We start from the raw sequence: 17,849 nt of genomic DNA, 5'->3' as shown, positions 1-17,849 counted from the left end.
GAGTACGGATTTCGGTTCAGTTACTGGGCATTCAATTGAAAGATGGATTGCATCGTGATCAGTACAGTCGTATGTCCTGCGGAAGAACTGATCCTTTTCGGCAAAGAGAAAGCAGTTGCGATAGAAGGGTGCGTCAAGAGTGTTATTTGAACAGTGCTAAAAGTCAATGGCTTGTCTGAACAGAACTTCGTCAAAGATTTCGGTGGTTTCGTTTTCTTCTTCGTTAGAGCTGCTTGATGTTTTCCAGTTTGCATCCGGGAAGTTCAGGTTGCCAAAAATTAGGGCCAGTTTTGATTTTGGAATGATTTTAAGGAGTTTTTGGAAATCGTTGATATTATATCGGTATGTAATGCCTTGTAGAACAAACAGATTATCACTTCAGATCTGTCTAGATCAATTCTGCAGGTTAGGCATGAGTTGGGAAGACCCGCATTGATCTTCTCAGAGTTTAGAGAGTTACACTGCTATGAGGCAACCGCTGTGGGCGTTTTTATCTCCCAAGAGCGTACGGTCGCTTCGATATATGTTGTAGTCATTTAAATGTAGTTCCGAGTCGCTGATAAATTCGCTCAGCCAGGTTTCGCAAAGACATATGACAGTGTAGTCCGCTATTTGGATCGTTATCGAGTGCGTCGTAGATCTTTTTCAGGAAAATAAACATGCTTGTGAAAACGGACCAATTTTCAACAAATCTATGCTGGTGATTTGTCAAGAAAGTGGCAAAGTGGTCTACAGAGCCAGGTATATGCACTTTTCCAGGATTTTACTTTCTATGTTCAGTAGGGACACTGGACGGTAATTTTGCACGGAGAGTCTGTCTCCCTTCTTGTGGATTGGCGTCACAGCGGCTGTCTTCCATGTGTCAGGTATCCTTCTGTGCTTCTTTATCACCTGCAGAAGCTTATTTAGGACGACCGAGATCTTTCGTGACGTTTTCTTGAAGAAGGTCGGAGGGAGTCCATTTGCGCCCCTGGATTTAGTAATGTCCAATTTGGACACGAAGGAAAGTATGATTTCAACCGATATGTTAAAGTTTGTCAATATAGTATTTTTCGTTACGATGTCAGAAAAGCTGAATGGTTGTTTTGGAAAGAAAACTGAATGGAAGAACTTGTTCATAATGTCGAATTGTTCTTGGACAATGGTGCTCACTATATCACCACTCACAATTTGCTTCGGAAGGCTGGGAGGTTTATTTAGAATTTTAAGATGTTTGAATATAACGTTGGTGTTTCTTGTGGACATTAAAATCTCCTTTTAGTCTTTTTTGTCTGCCTCGGCTGACTCGGCTACCAAGTTCTCCAGCTTCATGACTGTTGCTTTAGGATAACTCGTTGGTTTCCTTTCAAGGAGCCTTTTCTGTGTTTTCTTTTTTTTTAATAAGATTCGACGTGAATGCAGGGATCCATGGAGGGAGGCTTTGGCGATGTCTGGTTCTTCGAGGTACATATGTCTCAACCATTTTGTCAACATATTGGTAAAATTCTTAACACATTGTGTTGACGTTTGAATGGCAAATAAGCTGGAACGGGTTGTCTTTGAGAAATTTATTCATTCCATTGTAGTCAGCGTCTGAATGATTGGAGTACGGATTTCGGTTCAGTTACTGGGCATTCAATTGAAAGATGGATTGCATCGTGATCAGTACAGTCGTATGTGCTGCGGAAGAACTGATCCTTTTCGGCAAAGAGAAAGCAGTTGCGATAGAAGGGTACGTCAAGAGTGTTATTTGAACAGTGCTAAAAGTCAATGGCTTGTCTGAACAGAACTTCGTCAAAGATTTCGGTGTTTCATTTTCTTCTTCGTTAGAGCTGCTTGATGTTTTCCAGTTTGCATCCGGGAAGTTCAGGTTGCCAAAAATTAGGGCCAGTTTTGATTTTGGAATGGTTTTAAGGAGTTTTTGGAAATCGTTGATATTATATCGGTATGTAATGCCTTGTAGAACAAACAGATTATCACTTCAGATCTGTCTAGATCAATTCTGCAGGTTAGGCATGAGTTGGGAAGACCCGCATTGATCTTCTCAGAGTTTAGAGAGTTACACTGCTATGAGGCAACCGCCGTGGGCGTTTTTATCTCCCAAGAGCGTACGGTCGCTTCGATATATGTTGTAGTCATTTAAATGTAGTTCGGAGTCGCTGATAAATTCGCTCAGCCAGGTTTCGCAAAGACATATGACAGTGTAGTCCGCTATTTGGACTGCATTGGCAAGTTTTCCTCTTCAGTCGATGTTTACCAGGCTTCGTGTGTTGATTTGAAGGATGTTGAGGAAACCTAGTCATGAAGACTCGGTTTTCTCAGATTCTAAGTGAACTTTCTTCCCGTCATTGAACAGCTCGAAATTTCAAATTCGCCACTATTCTCGAGGAAGGCCTTAGTCGAGTAGTTGACGTCTTGTTTTCAGGATGAGGTCTTCCTTTAATGCATCCTCTCGCGAGATAGCAGGTAGGAAGTAAATGTTTCGCTTAGTGAGATCTTCCCGGTGTTCATGACTTTTCGCCAAGATCAGGCGTGCTTGATATTTGTTCGCTACCGTGACCAGAAGGGTTCTAGGTTTCTTTCGCTCGGAGTCGAATTGGCCAAGCCTTTTGAACTCGAGAACACTGGGCTCAGCTCCAATCATAAACAGTATTTCGTTCAGTTCAGAGTTCGTTGGGACAGAATTGTTAACACTTGGATTCTTAAACTTTGGTTGATTTTGTGATTTGACTTTTGGTTCTCGACTTTTTGTGCTCCTTTGGGTTTCCCGCACGTGGTTTTGTCCATGGCGACGACAGCTGCGTATATTTTCTCCACTTTGTCGCAAGTGATCGCCATTGCTTCTCCAATTGTAGAATCGACTAAGTCCGTTAGTCGCTTTTCCATGTTCTTTAACTTTTCACCTACGTCAAGGCTTTCCAGTTTTTCAGACACTTGCTAGTGCGCGTCCTTTAGCTCCTTGTAAACCTTGGGATCTCCCGCTCGTTCACATAAAACTATTCCAACAACTTTTCGTTTTAACTTCTGCATTTTGGTGGCTAGCTGTTCCGCATTTGGGGTGCTTCTGGGGTCAGTCTTCGTATTGGTCGTGGAGTTGTTTATAAAATCGTGCCAGAGGATTACTTCCGCTGATCTGGGGAGTCGATTTATTTGATGAGAAACAATCTTCAACATATCTTTCGCTTGAGGATGCAGGTTGTAGCCAGACTTCGTGATGACTTCTGGATGTTGTCGTCTCTCTCGGATATTTCTTCACAGGGCGTAGTGTAGAGAGCCAGCTCCAAAGATATACACCATTTAGAAAAAGCCACCACGGCTGCCCTGATGAAACGCTAGAAAGGTGTAAGGATACAATTTCTGCTAATTGGACGAACTCTTGATCGTTCTTCACTTGCACGGTGTTTTAATAATTGAGTGATATTTCAAATAACTGTAGTTATGCCTAGCAAATAATTGCTAGATCTTTCCAAAACAGTTAATTGATTGGTAAAAAGCCAATTAATTTTATTTTTAACTGTTTATAGTCAACAGTATAATTTTTGACTATAAACAGTTAAAAATAAAATTAATTGGCTTTTTACCAATCAATTAACTGTTTTGGAAAGATCTAGCAATTATTTGCTAAGCGTAACTACAGTTATTTGAAATATCACTCAATTATTAAAACACCATGCAAGTGAAGAACGATCAAGAGTTCGTCCAATTAGCAGTATTGTAAATTTAGTACTCGACGCGCGAAATTATTGCAATTTATGTGAACTGACTAAAACTCAATATTGAATACATATAACTTTTCCGTTTATGTTTCCGTCTATATCACAGCATTACGAGAAAGAGTCTATAAAAACTTAATTACTGTTATGTTCTCACATAAAAGGTTCTCACTGTTATGCTCTCTCTCCAATAATTGCATTTAAATGGGTTTCTGCCATTCAATTGTTTCCTTGAAAGCTCAGTTTAGTTAACTGGTCGCTTTGGTTTTTGGTCGGTTTAATTGTAATCCATTATTCCAATTTCCTGTTCATTTGAAAGGCGCATTGTGAGGGATTTCAAAAAAAATTGAAATTGCTTTAATTGGCAATTAATTGATTGTAGTTTATCGGTGACACAATTAATTTTCCACATAAAAGTTAGCAGTCGGTTTTTAGGCCCGCTGAACTTGTTATGCTGACGTATATCAATCATTCATTTACTATTTATTGGTGACAGAATTATTTGTCAATAATTTCACAAAAGTTAAACAGCTTCCCGACAGGTCACAAACCTAAAACAAGGGAAAATTCTTGCACCATGAATTTTTGCTGCAAATAGAATGTAATTTGACACATTTGGGAGCGAAGTATTTTTTTTGTATAAGGCGGAAAGTGTAAATGTGGCAGATTAAAGTAAAATCAAGGCAATAACTTGCAATGAATTTATCAATACGGGGGGCTAACTGAAGTATTCAGCACTACTTAGATGGGGACCACCACAGCTGTCACGAATGTCATTAAATACTGAAACCATATGAGGCTTGAACCAGAAGGAAAATAGCACTCGTCTTTTAGTGCGAATTAGCAAAAATTGTTGCAAAAATAAAGGTGTAGTAGTAGTAATTAATAATAATAGTAGTAATAATAGTAGTGTAATTTCAGTTGCGCGAAATGTCATACCGATCTTCAAGCTCGTATGGAAGTTACAGGTGAATCAAGAGTTTGGGAAAATACATTAATGTTTTAAGTGTGGAGAAAATCAACATACAGTCCAATTTTTAGACATGGTGGGGGCAGAGACAGCTATAGTGGCAGAGACAGCTACGGCGATCGATCGCGATCAAGGCAAGATATTGCCGGTGCAAATTTACGCGCTCCTAGATGGGAAGTTAGCCGACTTCAGCCATTTCAGAAGGATTTCTACCAGGAGTCGCCCTTGACTCAAGGCAGGCACCAGGTATAACAAAAACAATTTTCCCATCCCCTTGAGCTCATGTTTTGTGACCTTTTCCACCGCGATAAATTTATCTACCATTATTTAAGGGAGAAGTTGATGCGTTTCTTCAAGCGCACCAGCTGCAAATGGAAGGAGCATTCATTCCGCGCCCTCTGCACACGTTTGATGAGTTGGTTGTGCCAGGTACGGTAAATTAAATGAAACTTTGCTTTCTATTAAGTTAAAGCTATGACTAACTTTTGTAGACTACCTGAAAATACCCATTCGCAAGAACGCATTTATGAAACCGACACCCATTCAAGCGCAAGCATGGCCAGTGGCATTGAAAGGAAAAGATTTGGTTGGTGTGGCGCAGACAGGCTCCGGTAAAACATATGCGGTAAGCTCATTATTCACAACACCTCCCACTATAGCACAATGATAAGGCTGTATTGGCAAAGATCCGAGTGCAGTAGCATAATTCGGCGTACTGAATCACGCATTAGGGACTGATATTGCTAAGTAACTGCAAAGTATTTCAGAAGTATAAATATCTTTACTTTTTCAGATAGGGTCTGTTCGAATACGTAAAATTTTGAAGCGATTATGATGTTTAGGATCGTATTTCGGTGCACACCTAAATTTTTTGCACTGTCATTGTTATACACATAAAGAAGTCAAATCTACTGACCATTTGAATGTTCATTGACCTAATTTGGCAGGTATTTTGGCATTTTTCAATAGCTGAGCGAGCTATTTCCATCACAATCCAAAGAAATTTTGATAGCATTGCCGCTTTTTTAATCTGTTCACTTATTTTGGTGATTTTTGGGATCAATTAGATGTCAAATTTCGTGATTTTAGTGACGCCTACGCAGTAAAGGGAACGAAAAAGCCAGAAGGCCTGATTTTTTGGACTTTGGTTAAAATTGAGTGCAATTTTGTGTCCGGGTCTGGTGATATGACTTCTTTTTACTCAGTAATTGCTCTCGAACGAAGTTTTTGACATTTCGAGTGATTTTACGCCCCTGACTTTTTGCGTGATCAAATTTCTTTGTCATTCACAATTTCAAGCAGCTAGACTCGGTTGACGGCAATTTTCTTTAAAAAAGGTGCGCCAAAATTGGTGTTATTTCTGCACTTTAATTCTTAATAGTGGTATATAATAAACTAATTACGCCAATTGATTTCCTTTCTTAGTCGGCCTCCCCTCGGCGCTCCCTTGTGAGTTGTGTTTGTTAAATAAAAGGGGCGTTGTTATGAATTTTTTTCCCATTTTTCTGTTTTTAAAAGTTTTCTGCCTAATTTTTCTGATTGTGAGCTTCTCGAATGATTAATTGCTCTTGAACGAAAATCACAACAATTATTGTAAACGTGTTGGTCTTTTTTATGCAAATTTCTGGCTTGACTTTTCTGCGCTTTTCTTCTAGAACATTCCTTGACTTCTCAAGTGACTTTTTTACGCTTTCGCTCTGAGTGATCTCTATGATCGCATTTTGAGTGATCTCTATTGTACTCACTAAATCTGGCTGCAAATATAAAATCGAGTGCAGCAAAGAAAAAATAAGGGCCTGATAGCCGAGTTGGCAGTACATCTGGTTATAGAGCGGGACTATTTACTAGAGAGGTATTCGAGGGGATTGTTATTTTTTTTATTAAATCATTTTATGCTTTTTTATTATTTTATTAGTCTAAGTGACAGGCATTGGGAAGGTCACTGATCCAGGAAGAAATTTTTGAAATGTTTTCTCGGAATAATTGTTAGGAAGTAAACTTTAGCATTTTACCGGGATTTTTTTTCAAAAAAATTTTGCCTATGCTTTCTCGATGTGCACTGTATGTACCCTTTTCTGTCCATTGATAGTCACTTATTGATGAAGACTTTTTTTTTACAAGTTTGTTTGCCAATAATTGTTGTTTCAGGGTAGTAACTTGTGACGAAATTTTATGATGTTTTGTTAGTTCTTGACATATATTTTTTTATTTCGAAATGAGAGATTTTTGTTACTCTTTTTTACTGATACGTTCACTATTTATGAGTTTTCATGTCAAATTGAAGTGATGATCTTGATCACGTCAAAACAGGAAATGGAGCGAAGAAAAAAATGGTTCTGTGTTGTGAAGGTTTAGCTCTGTTTTTAAAGTTAGAAAACGGTGGTGACAAAATTCAGCTTTCCTGATAGTGAGTTTTTGTTCACACGCGGCAATTTGAAATTGATTTGTACTGTTTTTCTCGATTTTTTGGATTTTTAAATTGCTCTCAAACGAAGTTTGTAGCAATTTTATTAGTCTTGTTGGCCCTTTCTTAGCGATTTTGCGCTTGACCGATTTCCCTCTGGGCAATTTGACTTTTCGTCCTTAAAAACGGGATAAACAGGTAGCGACCAGCGGGCTTTAAGTGCCATTAGGGGCCCTTAGACGCGTTTAGTAGTCCTTCAAGTGCTTTGTGTGGTGAAGCTACTGGGAAGGCCGTAGTTTAAGGTTAAAAGGTCATTTTTATGAGATTTTGAGCCCAGAATGTTGAACTTGTTTGTTTTTTCCTTTTTTCTTGATTTTTTATTTGAACCTTCTAAAATTGTGGCTGTTTGAAATTTGGTAAAGGTCTTTTGCAAGACAAGTACTTTTAATGACCATTTTAAGAGCTATGTTTTGGTAATCCAAACAAAAACTCGCAACTCTATACTAAAATTCAATTTTTTCAAGCTTTTTGAAAGTTTTTTTGCGCTAGGTGTCCACCCATAGGGTTAGATAATAGGTTTAAGCATAGTTTCTAGTGGTAATAGAATGGTTTTCAACTTTTTAACATCACGAATTTTAGCGTTTTTTGCAAAACTTGCATTTTTAATTAATTTTGACATTTATTGTCATTATTCAGGTTTTTCCGGATCTAGGGGCGAGAAAACCTCCTGATGGGTTTGACAATAAATTTTTGATTTTTATTGGTTGTCGTATAGTTTTCAAAAAATATTACAAAATTTAGCATTTTTTTTAAATAAAACTTGCATTTTTTTATTTAGTTTTTCGTTTTTTTGGCGTTTTAGGTTTCTCCATCCTCAAGAGCCAAGAAACATTTTATAGGGTTTGATAATAGGTTACTGTATAATTTCTAGATGCAATGAAATGTTTTAACATCAAGAATTTTGGCTTTTTTTCTGAGAAAACTTGCATTTTTTTCAGATTTTGACATTTAGTCATTGTTCAGGTTTTTTAATCCTCAGGTGTCAGAAAACCTCTATAGGCTGATAAGAAATTACTCGAAAATTTTTATTGGCCGTGGTTTGTTTTTGATTTTTTAATATCACAAAATTTAGCAATTTTTTGATAAAACTTTTTTTTTATTTTTTTATTTTTTTAAAAATTTTTTCATTATGTTAGGTTTATCGAGCATCCAGAGCCAAGAAATTGCTAGAGTTTGATAATAGGTTGATGTATGGTTTATACTTGTTATGAATTGTTGAACATTCGGACATTACGAATTTTTTGACAGGGTTTTTTTGATAAAACTTTTGTATTTTGTTTCATATTTTTGACATTTTTTTCGTTATTCAAGTTTTTCCAGGCCTAGGCACAAGAAAATCACAGTATGGGTTTGATAATAGTTTACTGAAAATTTTTCATCGGCCATGAAATAGTTTTCCACTTTTTAATATCTCAGATTTTAGCACTTTTTTTTATAAAACTTGCAATTTTTTGAGAATTTTGTCATTGTTAGGTTTCTCCAGCCTCAAGAGCCAAGTGATCCCCTGGGGTCACCGCTTATTTTCTAGATGTGATGGAATGTTTTCAAGTTTTTAATATCACGAATTTAAGCAATTTTCTCGAAAAATATTAGCAATTTTCTCAGGTTTTGTTCAATTTTTTTTCCGGCACTAGTGGCCAGTGACTTTCTCAGAAGTTTGATATCAAGCTGCTGCATAGTTTCTAAAGTTAATGAAATTGCTATCAATATTTTAGTGACTCGAGTCTTAGCAATTTTTTGATGACATTTAATTTTTTTTTCGATTTTGAACAATTATGTTGTTTCAGGTTGTTCAGCCTCAAGAGCCAAGGAAGCGCCTATAGTGTTTGATAGTAGGTTACTGCGTAGTTTCTAGATGTAACAGAAAATCGTTCATGATTTCGACATCACGAATTTTAGATCTTTTCTGACAAAACTTCAAATTTTTTGATTTTTTTTTACTTTTATAGTGAATGTTGAGGTTTTTTGAGCCTCAGGAGTTAGAAAACTCCATTAGGGTTCGATAATAAGTTAATGGAAAGTTGTTGTTGGTCATATACTGGTTTTCAATTGTCTAATATCTAAATTTTCAAGACAATTATTTTTATGAAACTTGTTCAAGTTGTTGAAATTTTTTTGTCCCTTTGTAGGTTTTCCCAGCCTCCCGAGCTTAGATGTAATGGAATGTTTTTCAAGGTTATATTATCACAAATTAAGGCATTTTTTAAGAAATTTATTTGCAATTTTTTCAAGTTTTTTGAAATTTTTTCCGGCTCCAGGGGCCCTGGGACCTCCTCCATGGCTTTATTATAAGCTGCTGCTGACTCGAGTTTTAGCAATTTTTTGATAAAATTTAATTTTTTTTCCATTTTTCGAACAATTACTACCATGTTCTGAGTTTATAGCTCTTTATGAGCCACTAAAACTGTTTAGCGCTTTAAATAGCGACACTGGATAGTCTCTTGAGACAATGAAATATTTCTGAAGATATTGTTATCACGAACTTTAGCAAGATTTTGTTAAAGTTTGCAATTGTTTTAAAAAATTTTGAATATTTTTGTCCTTACGATCATTACTGACGAATAGTTTAACGATCATTACTGGCCAACGAAACCTTTCAATTTTCACGTCTTGCAGATGGGATACATGACAGAACACCAGAGACATAAAATTGTTTGAACATTTTTTTTTTCACTGCTAAATCTGGAAACTTTTAACTTTTGCACTTTCTTTTTATTTGAGTTAATTACTAACAGGACTAGAAAACTAGAAATTGCATCATGAGGAGTCAAATCCCATCATGGAAGATATTCCTAGCGCTCTCTATCGGTTGTGGTTTCTTACCTTCTCTTTCACGTTTTATCTCTCCTGAACTCTTTTGTTGATGCCGCACTTCAGCTGCTGTTGTGGCGTGATGTCATCTTCTATTACCCTCACCTCACGTCTTTTGATTTAAGCTAAAGCTAGCCTCATTAAACCTTGGCTAGCTACTGACAAAGCCAACCGCCCGACGTTAGTCGGTAATGTTTTCTGTTAAAAATTTCCATGGTCAATTCTGGTTCTGGTTTTCTTTAGTCAATGAAAGTTCTTTGAATTGTGGGCCAGGACTTGTCCTTATATAATTTTTTTAAAGATCTGTTCACACCTTTTTACGATTTTAAAGTTATTTTGAAGTGATGATTTTGGTACGTCAAAACAGGAAGTAGAGCGAAAAAGAATGGTTTTGTGGCGTAATATTTTTTTACTGTAATTTTAAAATAAAGTGAGAAATCGATCGTTTTAATCTTGTCGCTTTTGATCACGTGTGGCAATTTGACTTGGTTGTTTACGGTTTTTTCATTTTCTAAATGGATTTTCAAATAGATTGGATTTTCTAAATGGTTTTTCAAATCCTTACTTTTTTGTTCTAGTTTTTGTGTTTTTGTTTAGTCATTGAAAATTCTTTAAATTATAGGTCAGGACTTCATTTTTTTACCTCGTCCAGAACTTGTTTTCCATACCCTAGATCACAGCTCGATTAACTTTTACGGTGTAAATTTTTGACTGCTCTCAAAAAAGTTTGTAGAAATTATATTTGCTTTGTTGGCTTTTTGCTAATTTTCCCTTGGACATTTTTTTGTCTCGAAAAATGGGATTAACCGACATTTCCCAAATAGCATTAAGTGCTGTTAAAGTCCTCCAGTTCACTAGTGTCCAAGTATGCGTTTCACAGAAACTGTTTTGGAGACTTGTGAAGGTCGTTCCTTAGAGGTTGAACCAAACCCCCAAACAACAGCCCCCCACAACATCCCCTCCCACATAAGCCTCACTTACTTACTTCACCCCTAATCCGCAATCCTGCACATCGTTCAGGCCGTAAGAACCCCGTGCAGCTGAAGACCCCCCTCATCGTTGCCCCCATCAGCAGCCCCACCTTCCGCTGCTTTCACGCCTCTTCAAGTAAGCCAAAGCTAGTCTCACTAAAACGTAGCTAACTACTGACAAAGCTAACCGCTGGCCGGTCATTTGAGAGCAAATCGCCGACGTTAGTCGGTTTTGTTTAAGTGTTCTCAAACGAAAATTGTAGCAATTGTATTAGTCCTGTTGGTCTTCATGCTATTTTCAGTTGACCGATTTTCGTATGACCCATTAGATTTTTCGTCGGCAGGAACAGGATGAAGAGGTAGCGCCCAGTGGGCATTAAGTGCTCATAGAGTCTCTCCTCAGATCACTAGTCTCCAAATATACGATTCCCAGAAACTGTGTTGGAGACTTATATTTCTGGTGTGAAGGGTGGTGTTTAGAGGTTTAACCCCACCCCCTCACATCAGCCCCCACCCCTGCACATCGTTCAGGCCGTAAGGGGCCCGTGCAGCCAAAAAACTCCATTCGTTGCCCCGCCCCTCTGTTGCACCCCCTTCAGCCCCCACTCCACCACCGCTGCGCTTACCTCACGCCATTTGAATTAAGCTAAAGCTAGCCTCATTAAACTGTTGCTAGCTACCTACGAAGCCAACCGCTCCACGTTCGTTTTAGAGCAATTCGCCCGATGTTAGTCGGTTATGATTGACTTCTCTAGTTTCATTCTTGGCTTGTTTTGCTCAAAGCGGCTTTTAAGCAGCAGTTGCTCAGTAAAGCAACCTCAAATGAAGAGTAATAAAAAACGAATTCAGACATAGAAACGAGAGAAAGCCCAATTTTGAAAGCGCGCTACTTGAAGTTTGTTCTTGTAAGTCTTAGTTACCATCTCTAATGCAGATTGGTTTTGAAACTAATCCCTGTATCCTCTCATTAGGAAACATGTCTAACTACAAATTCCAATCAAAATAGCGATTATTTGGAAGATAATTTTTCAATTAGTTATTTAAAAATTTGTTTCTGATCTTTGAATCCTAACCTGGGTTATGGGAACCAATGTCCGTTATTGTCCGGCAATTTGCTGGGTATGTTATTATGGTAGGTATGCGCAATAAATACAATTTGTGTCCTATGTTAGGCTTTATTAATTGCTCTTTAACGAAGTTCATAGCAATTATTGTAAACGTGTGTCTTTTTATGCAAAATTTTCCCTCGACAATTTTGACTTCTCGGGTGACTTCTACGCCCGTGACTTTTTGCGTTTCGCGTGATCTAAAATTCTCTCTCAATCGCAATTTCAAGCAGCTGAATTCAATTGGCGGCAATTTAATACTAAAAGTCAAATGAAAAGTGCGCCGAAACTGGTGCCATTTTTTACTTTGAAGCAGGCTGCAATTGATTAGAGCTCACACTAGTCGTTCGAGAGCAACGACGTTTAGTCGGTTATGTTAATAAATATTATTGCTACTATCTGATTTGTAAAACGTAAGGAAGCAATATACTCTACACAGCTGTATCTAATGGATGATTTTTGGACTAATGGGCACTGTCAATTTTTGTACTATTCTATTTTGAAATTTTTTCAGTATTCTATGATACGTTTAAACGGGCAGTTATGGCTACTATTATGGTATGCCGGGTACATTGGAAGATTTTCACCACCTTCATTTATTCAGTCGTAAAGGAGAGTAAACAAAATATCATGACGTTGATCGGTTTTAGTTTATCCTGCCTGCTATTCTTCACATAAAAAATCAGCAACCATTGCAACGTGGGGATGGACCAATTGCACTAGTAATGTGTCCGACTCGCGAGTTGTCACAGCAAGTGGCTAAAGTGGGCGAGGAGTTCTCAGAGTCTTCTGGGGTTCGAATTGCCTGCGTATACGGAGGATCACCTAAAGGACCACAGGTGTCTGCTCTGCAGCAGGGTGAGCGCAAAATAATAAAAAAGTTTTGTTTACGGTTATCTGTTGAAAACTGATCGCTCGCCGAAATCTCCAGATTCACATAACGTTAAAAGGTCGGGAATAATTGAATACTGATTGTAGTTAAACCAAAATATAAGAGAAGCTATTAAAATCTTTTTTTTTTCATTTTTTTGATTAGTGCGTTTTCCCCGGAAGTTTTGAGGCGATTTAGAGTCTTGAGTGCTCGAAATACTGCAAGGTGAAAGTTTTGAAAGTGATCAAGGGAACAATCTCGTGCGAAACAAGAAATACTCACCAACAAAAACAATTAGAGGCATACTTTATTATACATTAACTATCTGAAGTTACGGCTATTGTAAGAATCTTTTTGTAATGGCCTTGCAATACGAATACGGGCGGGGATCTTGTCCGTTTGTGCCCGCAGCTTAGTGGGTAGATATTATTTGCATCCCCAGACGCACGCGAAATTTTTACATAATGATTTACTATGTAATGGCGTGTGCTCTGTAACTGGGAGTGCATAACGTACTGGGGGCACAAACGGAAAAGATCCCAAATACAAACAGTACTAAGATATCAATTTTGCTTTTCAAACAGGATGTGAGTTGGTGATCGCAACGCCGGGTCGTTTGCTTGACTTCATGGAAGCGAAGCAGATTCGTCTAGATAGAACGACATACTTGGTTCTTGATGAGGCTGATCGCATGTTGGACATGGGTTTTGAACCTCAAATCAAGAAGATCATCCAGTTCATCCGGGTAAATGCAGTTTGTTAACAGCCGCCAGCTTTTAAAAGAATTATTGAGGCGCCTTTTTACGCCTCAAAAAGGAGTATTGGAGGAGTGCCTTTTGGTAATCAATAGTTTTCTTGATTTAAATTGATACAGTATGTCAAGCACGGGAAGAAAGTAAATTTTACTGCTGATCAGTTTTGAGGAGCAGAGTGAAAAGCAATGCTTTTTATTTATACCGCTATTTTAGAGAAAGTGAAAATTAAAGTGTGAAAAACTTTCAAATATTTTTCGGCACGGCGTTTTACGGCAGCTTTTTAATTCAACTATTTAATATCTCTCAACAATACAAATAATAATGGCTCTCAAACAAAGTTTGTAGCATTTATATTAGTCCTGTTGATCTTCTGTTTAATGCAATTTTTTGCTTGATCGATTTTTCGTCTGACCCATTTGACTTTCCGTTCCTAAAAACGGGACAAACAGGTAGCGCCCAGCGGGCATTAAGTTTCATTAGAGGCCCTTAGCCGAGTTTAGTAGTCCTTCAGCATTTTTTTGGACGAAATTTGCAATTTTTTTCAATTTGTTTGATATTTTTTGTTATTCCAGCTTTTCCAGATCCAGGGGCCAGAAAAGCACTTATGGGTTTGATAATAAATTACTGAAAAGTTTTCATTGGCCATGGAATAGTTTTCCACTTTTTAATATCTCAAATTTTAGCATTCTTTGATAAAATTTGCAATTTTTTCAAGTTTTTTTGATTTTTTGTCGTTTTTTAGGCTTCTCTAGCCAAGAAACTTCCTCTAGGGCTTGATAAAAGGTTACTGTTTAGTTTCTAGATTAACATCACAATTTTAAGCATCACAATTCTTTTTCAATTTTTGGACATTTAATGTTATTATTTTTCAGTCTCAGTCGTCAGTAAACCTCCTTAAGGGTTTGATATTAAAGTACCGGAAAATTGTTTTTGGCCGTTGAATGGGTTGCAATTTTTTATTATCACAAGTTTTAGAATTTTTTTTTTATAAAACATGCATTTTTTTCAAGTTTTTTTGAAAATTTTTTGTCATTTTTTAGCTTTCTCCAGCCTCACGAGCTGAAAAACCTCCTCTGGGGTTTAATAATAGGCTACCGTTCTAGATGTAATGGATTGTCTCTCAAATTTTAATTTTACGTATTTAAGCATTTTTAAAAAACTTGCAATTTCAAGTTTTTTTGAATATTTTTGAGTTTTTTTTGGCTCCAGGGGCTCAGAGACCTCCTCCAAGGTTTGATAATAAGTTGCTGCATAGCTTTTAGTGTAAAAGAAATGGTTAACAATATTGAAGTAACTCGAGTCTTAGCATTTTTTTTACTAATAATTAAATTTTCAGAGTTTTGAATTTTTTTTGTCAAGTTCCAAGTTTAGGGATCTTTGTGAGCTTGAAAACGCGATACTGGATAGTCTCTTGAGACAATAAAATGATTCTGAAGATATTGATATCGAACTCCAGAGACAAAAAATGTTTTTGAATATTTTTTTTGCTGCGAAATGTGGAATTTTGTTTGAATTTTGTACTGTTAGTTTTCTCTATGATTTAATTACTAACAAGGCTTGAAAACTAGAAGTTGCAGAGTCGAATCTTGAAAATATTTTTCTAGCTCTCTCTCTCTCTCTCTGTCCCGTTCTTTTGGTTGGGGTTTCTTTTTACCTCTTCAGTTAACGTTTTATCTCGTACACTCTCGCTTAACTCTTTTTTTTTGATGCCGCACTTCAGCTGCTATTATGTGGCGTGATGTCGTGATGTCATCTAATACCCTCACCTCTTGCATCGTCAATTAAGCTAAGCTAGCCTCACTAAATCTTGGCTAGCTGCTGACGGAGCCAGCCCGCTGCCGGTCGTTTGAGAGCAATTCACCCGACGTTAGTCGGTAATGATATTTATCCTGTGGTCTTTTGTTGGTTTATCGATTTTTCGTTTGACGCTGTTGACTTTTGGTACTCAAAAACGAAGTGAACAGTGAAAGCGTGGAGGGCATTAAGTCTTCAAACAGCTGCCTTAGGGCTTGACTTGTTTCTAAGGGAACAATTTGCCGAAGCTTCTGAGAAGACATAATTGAATGATGTGAAGGGCAGTTTTTGGCGGTTAAGAACTCACCACTCAACAGCGCAACCGCTACGAGCCGTCCGCCCTCCTCCTACCCCCCCCCCCAATAAAATCGTTGCACCTCCATTCCACGCGCTTCCATCAATCCGACGCCATCCCCTCCCACCCAAAAAAACCGTAGGCATCCTTTTTTCTACTCATTTCCTCCTCTCTTAAGCTTGAGCTAGCATTAATGAGTCAATCCTGTTACTTCTGAGGCCAACTAATCGCCAGTCGTTTCAGAGGAAAGTTATTGGGTAATAATTAAAAGCCGTCGAACAGTTATTATTTAGGTGCTCTCCTTTAATTCGCTTTTCCCTTTGAGCACGTTTTTTGTTTTACGTGAGTCACGACTTTCACGCTGGCCTTCTGACTTACCTCACTCACTCTTTCAACTGAATTGATTGTAAATTTTTTCTCGCATTGAACTACGCAATGTAGGGAATATGGTCATTGTCAAAAGAGCAAAATCTAAAAAAAAACGGGATAAACTGATAAACCCCGGTCATTAAGTCAGTGCATTAGGTTATCAAAGTTCATTGGATAGATTGCTAGCGGATATTAGTATTAAGCTTAATAGCCTTCAGTTTAGAAGCTGAAGTAAGTTTAGAATCTAACTGAAAATTAGGGAAAAATTTTGTCCATTTCTATCTCTTTTTTTTCTGTTTCAATCCCGGTGTCCGTCTGGCACGTCAACGCGGGCTTTATTCCGGCAATCTACCGGCTATGTTTTCGTTTCAAAAGGCCTGAATGGACTGTAGTAGTATAAACAAGATGGCTCGTGCGAGTCTGTGCGTAGCAGAGTATGTTCCAACATAACTCTCAAGATTGCAAAACACAAGTACTTGTTTCGATCGGTGAAACCGTTGGGAGTATCCGAAAGCAACCTATATGCATTGGAAAAAATTAGTTGTGTTTGAAATAAAACATGCCGTCTTTCGGCAAACAGAAACGAAAACTCTTCACCACATTCTAGAAATATAACTGCAGTACAATTTAATAGACTCAAACAAAAACAAAACCCAAAAAAATTTTGACATTTTTTGGCGACTGATCTGTACTCGAGGTTGATCACCGTTCATTTAGGCCTTTTTAATTTTAATAACAAAGTTTTTCAATTTTTTTCGTTTTTTCATGAGCATGATGTAAAAATTAGTTTTCAAAAATCTTGCAGATGTGGTACGAGAGATTTAAAAAATTTTTTTCGGACATACATAAATCCGCAATATGTAACATATAAAAAAATTTCCATTTTTATGATTCACAGGTCTTGCCCCTTTTTGTAACATTTAAATTAATTAACGCTCTCAGGCTAACTCTTTCTTACTCCCTCCCTGTCCCTTACACACATGCAGCAGACAATACACAAACCCACATACATACATACACCCACACAAGCGAACACACACAAATGCAAACTCAGAAACCAAAGAGATTTTTTGTAAAATCTTTTTTTTGGCAGCTGATCTTTACTCATTTTCCGTCACCGTTCATTTATGTCTTGTTTGCTAAACTAATTGTGGACGTCTTCAGTCAATTGTGTCGATACTTCTTGCCCTCAGGCTGGCTGTCGCTGAAGGCGGTAAAGTCTGTCGCTAAAGGCTTTTTTGGTAGCATCGAAACATTGGTTCTAAGTAAATTTTATGTTAGGGTCTTTCAGTTTTCACCAGGAAATAAAATATTGATTTTTTGTGAACGCAAAAAGAATCTTTCATCTTTCAAAAACAATTTTTTGGCAGTGAAAGTTCTGAATTAAAAACAGCTTCGTTTCTTAATTGAGAGATTTCACAATTGAAAAACTACTTGATTTTTCAGTTTAAAGAACGCTGACAGAATGAAAAAGAGAAGTGCAAATAGCAATTTCGAAATACACAATTTTTTTTCTATTGCATTATTTTAGAGGAGCTTAGTTCAAACGATCTGTTCTGTCAATATAAGGAAAAAATAAATATTAAGAATCTAGTTCCATTTTTAATGAATTGTGTTGGCAGCTGATATTTACTCACGGTCCGTCACTGTCCAATTAAGTCTTATTTGCTTTCTCTGGAAAATTAGGTGAGGGAGGGCTTTTTGAAGCAAAGTACGACCGTCGTTAAAAAAGCCATAAAATTTGCAATTAA

At 37.3% G+C, this 17,849-nt stretch overlaps 1 protein-coding gene across 2 annotated transcripts in view; it reads left to right on the top strand.

The window, feature by feature from the left end:
• LOC142357168 (uncharacterized) overlaps positions 1-17,849 on the top strand; it is a 288,587-nt gene that overhangs the window by 252,132 nt on the left and 18,606 nt on the right. For both annotated transcript variants that reach the window (XM_075408854.1, XM_075408849.1), the window contains exons 2-7: positions 4,612-4,660; positions 4,734-4,908; positions 4,995-5,091; positions 5,154-5,287; positions 12,665-12,872; positions 13,470-13,630. In XM_075408854.1, coding sequence (XP_075264969.1) covers positions 4,623-4,660; positions 4,734-4,908; positions 4,995-5,091; positions 5,154-5,287; positions 12,665-12,872; positions 13,470-13,630 — 813 coding nt within the window. In that variant the 5' untranslated portion in view covers positions 4,612-4,622. The remainder of the gene's footprint in view (positions 1-4,611; positions 4,661-4,733; positions 4,909-4,994; positions 5,092-5,153; positions 5,288-12,664; positions 12,873-13,469; positions 13,631-17,849) is intronic.

Source organism: Convolutriloba macropyga, chromosome 2 (assembly GCF_964194025.1).
Source record: "Convolutriloba macropyga chromosome 2, txConMacr16.3, whole genome shotgun sequence".
Classification (NCBI taxonomy): domain Eukaryota; kingdom Metazoa; phylum Xenacoelomorpha; order Acoela; family Convolutidae; genus Convolutriloba; species Convolutriloba macropyga.
The sequence above is the reverse complement of the archived record's forward strand: the minus strand, read 5'-3'. Positions and strand labels throughout refer to the sequence as shown.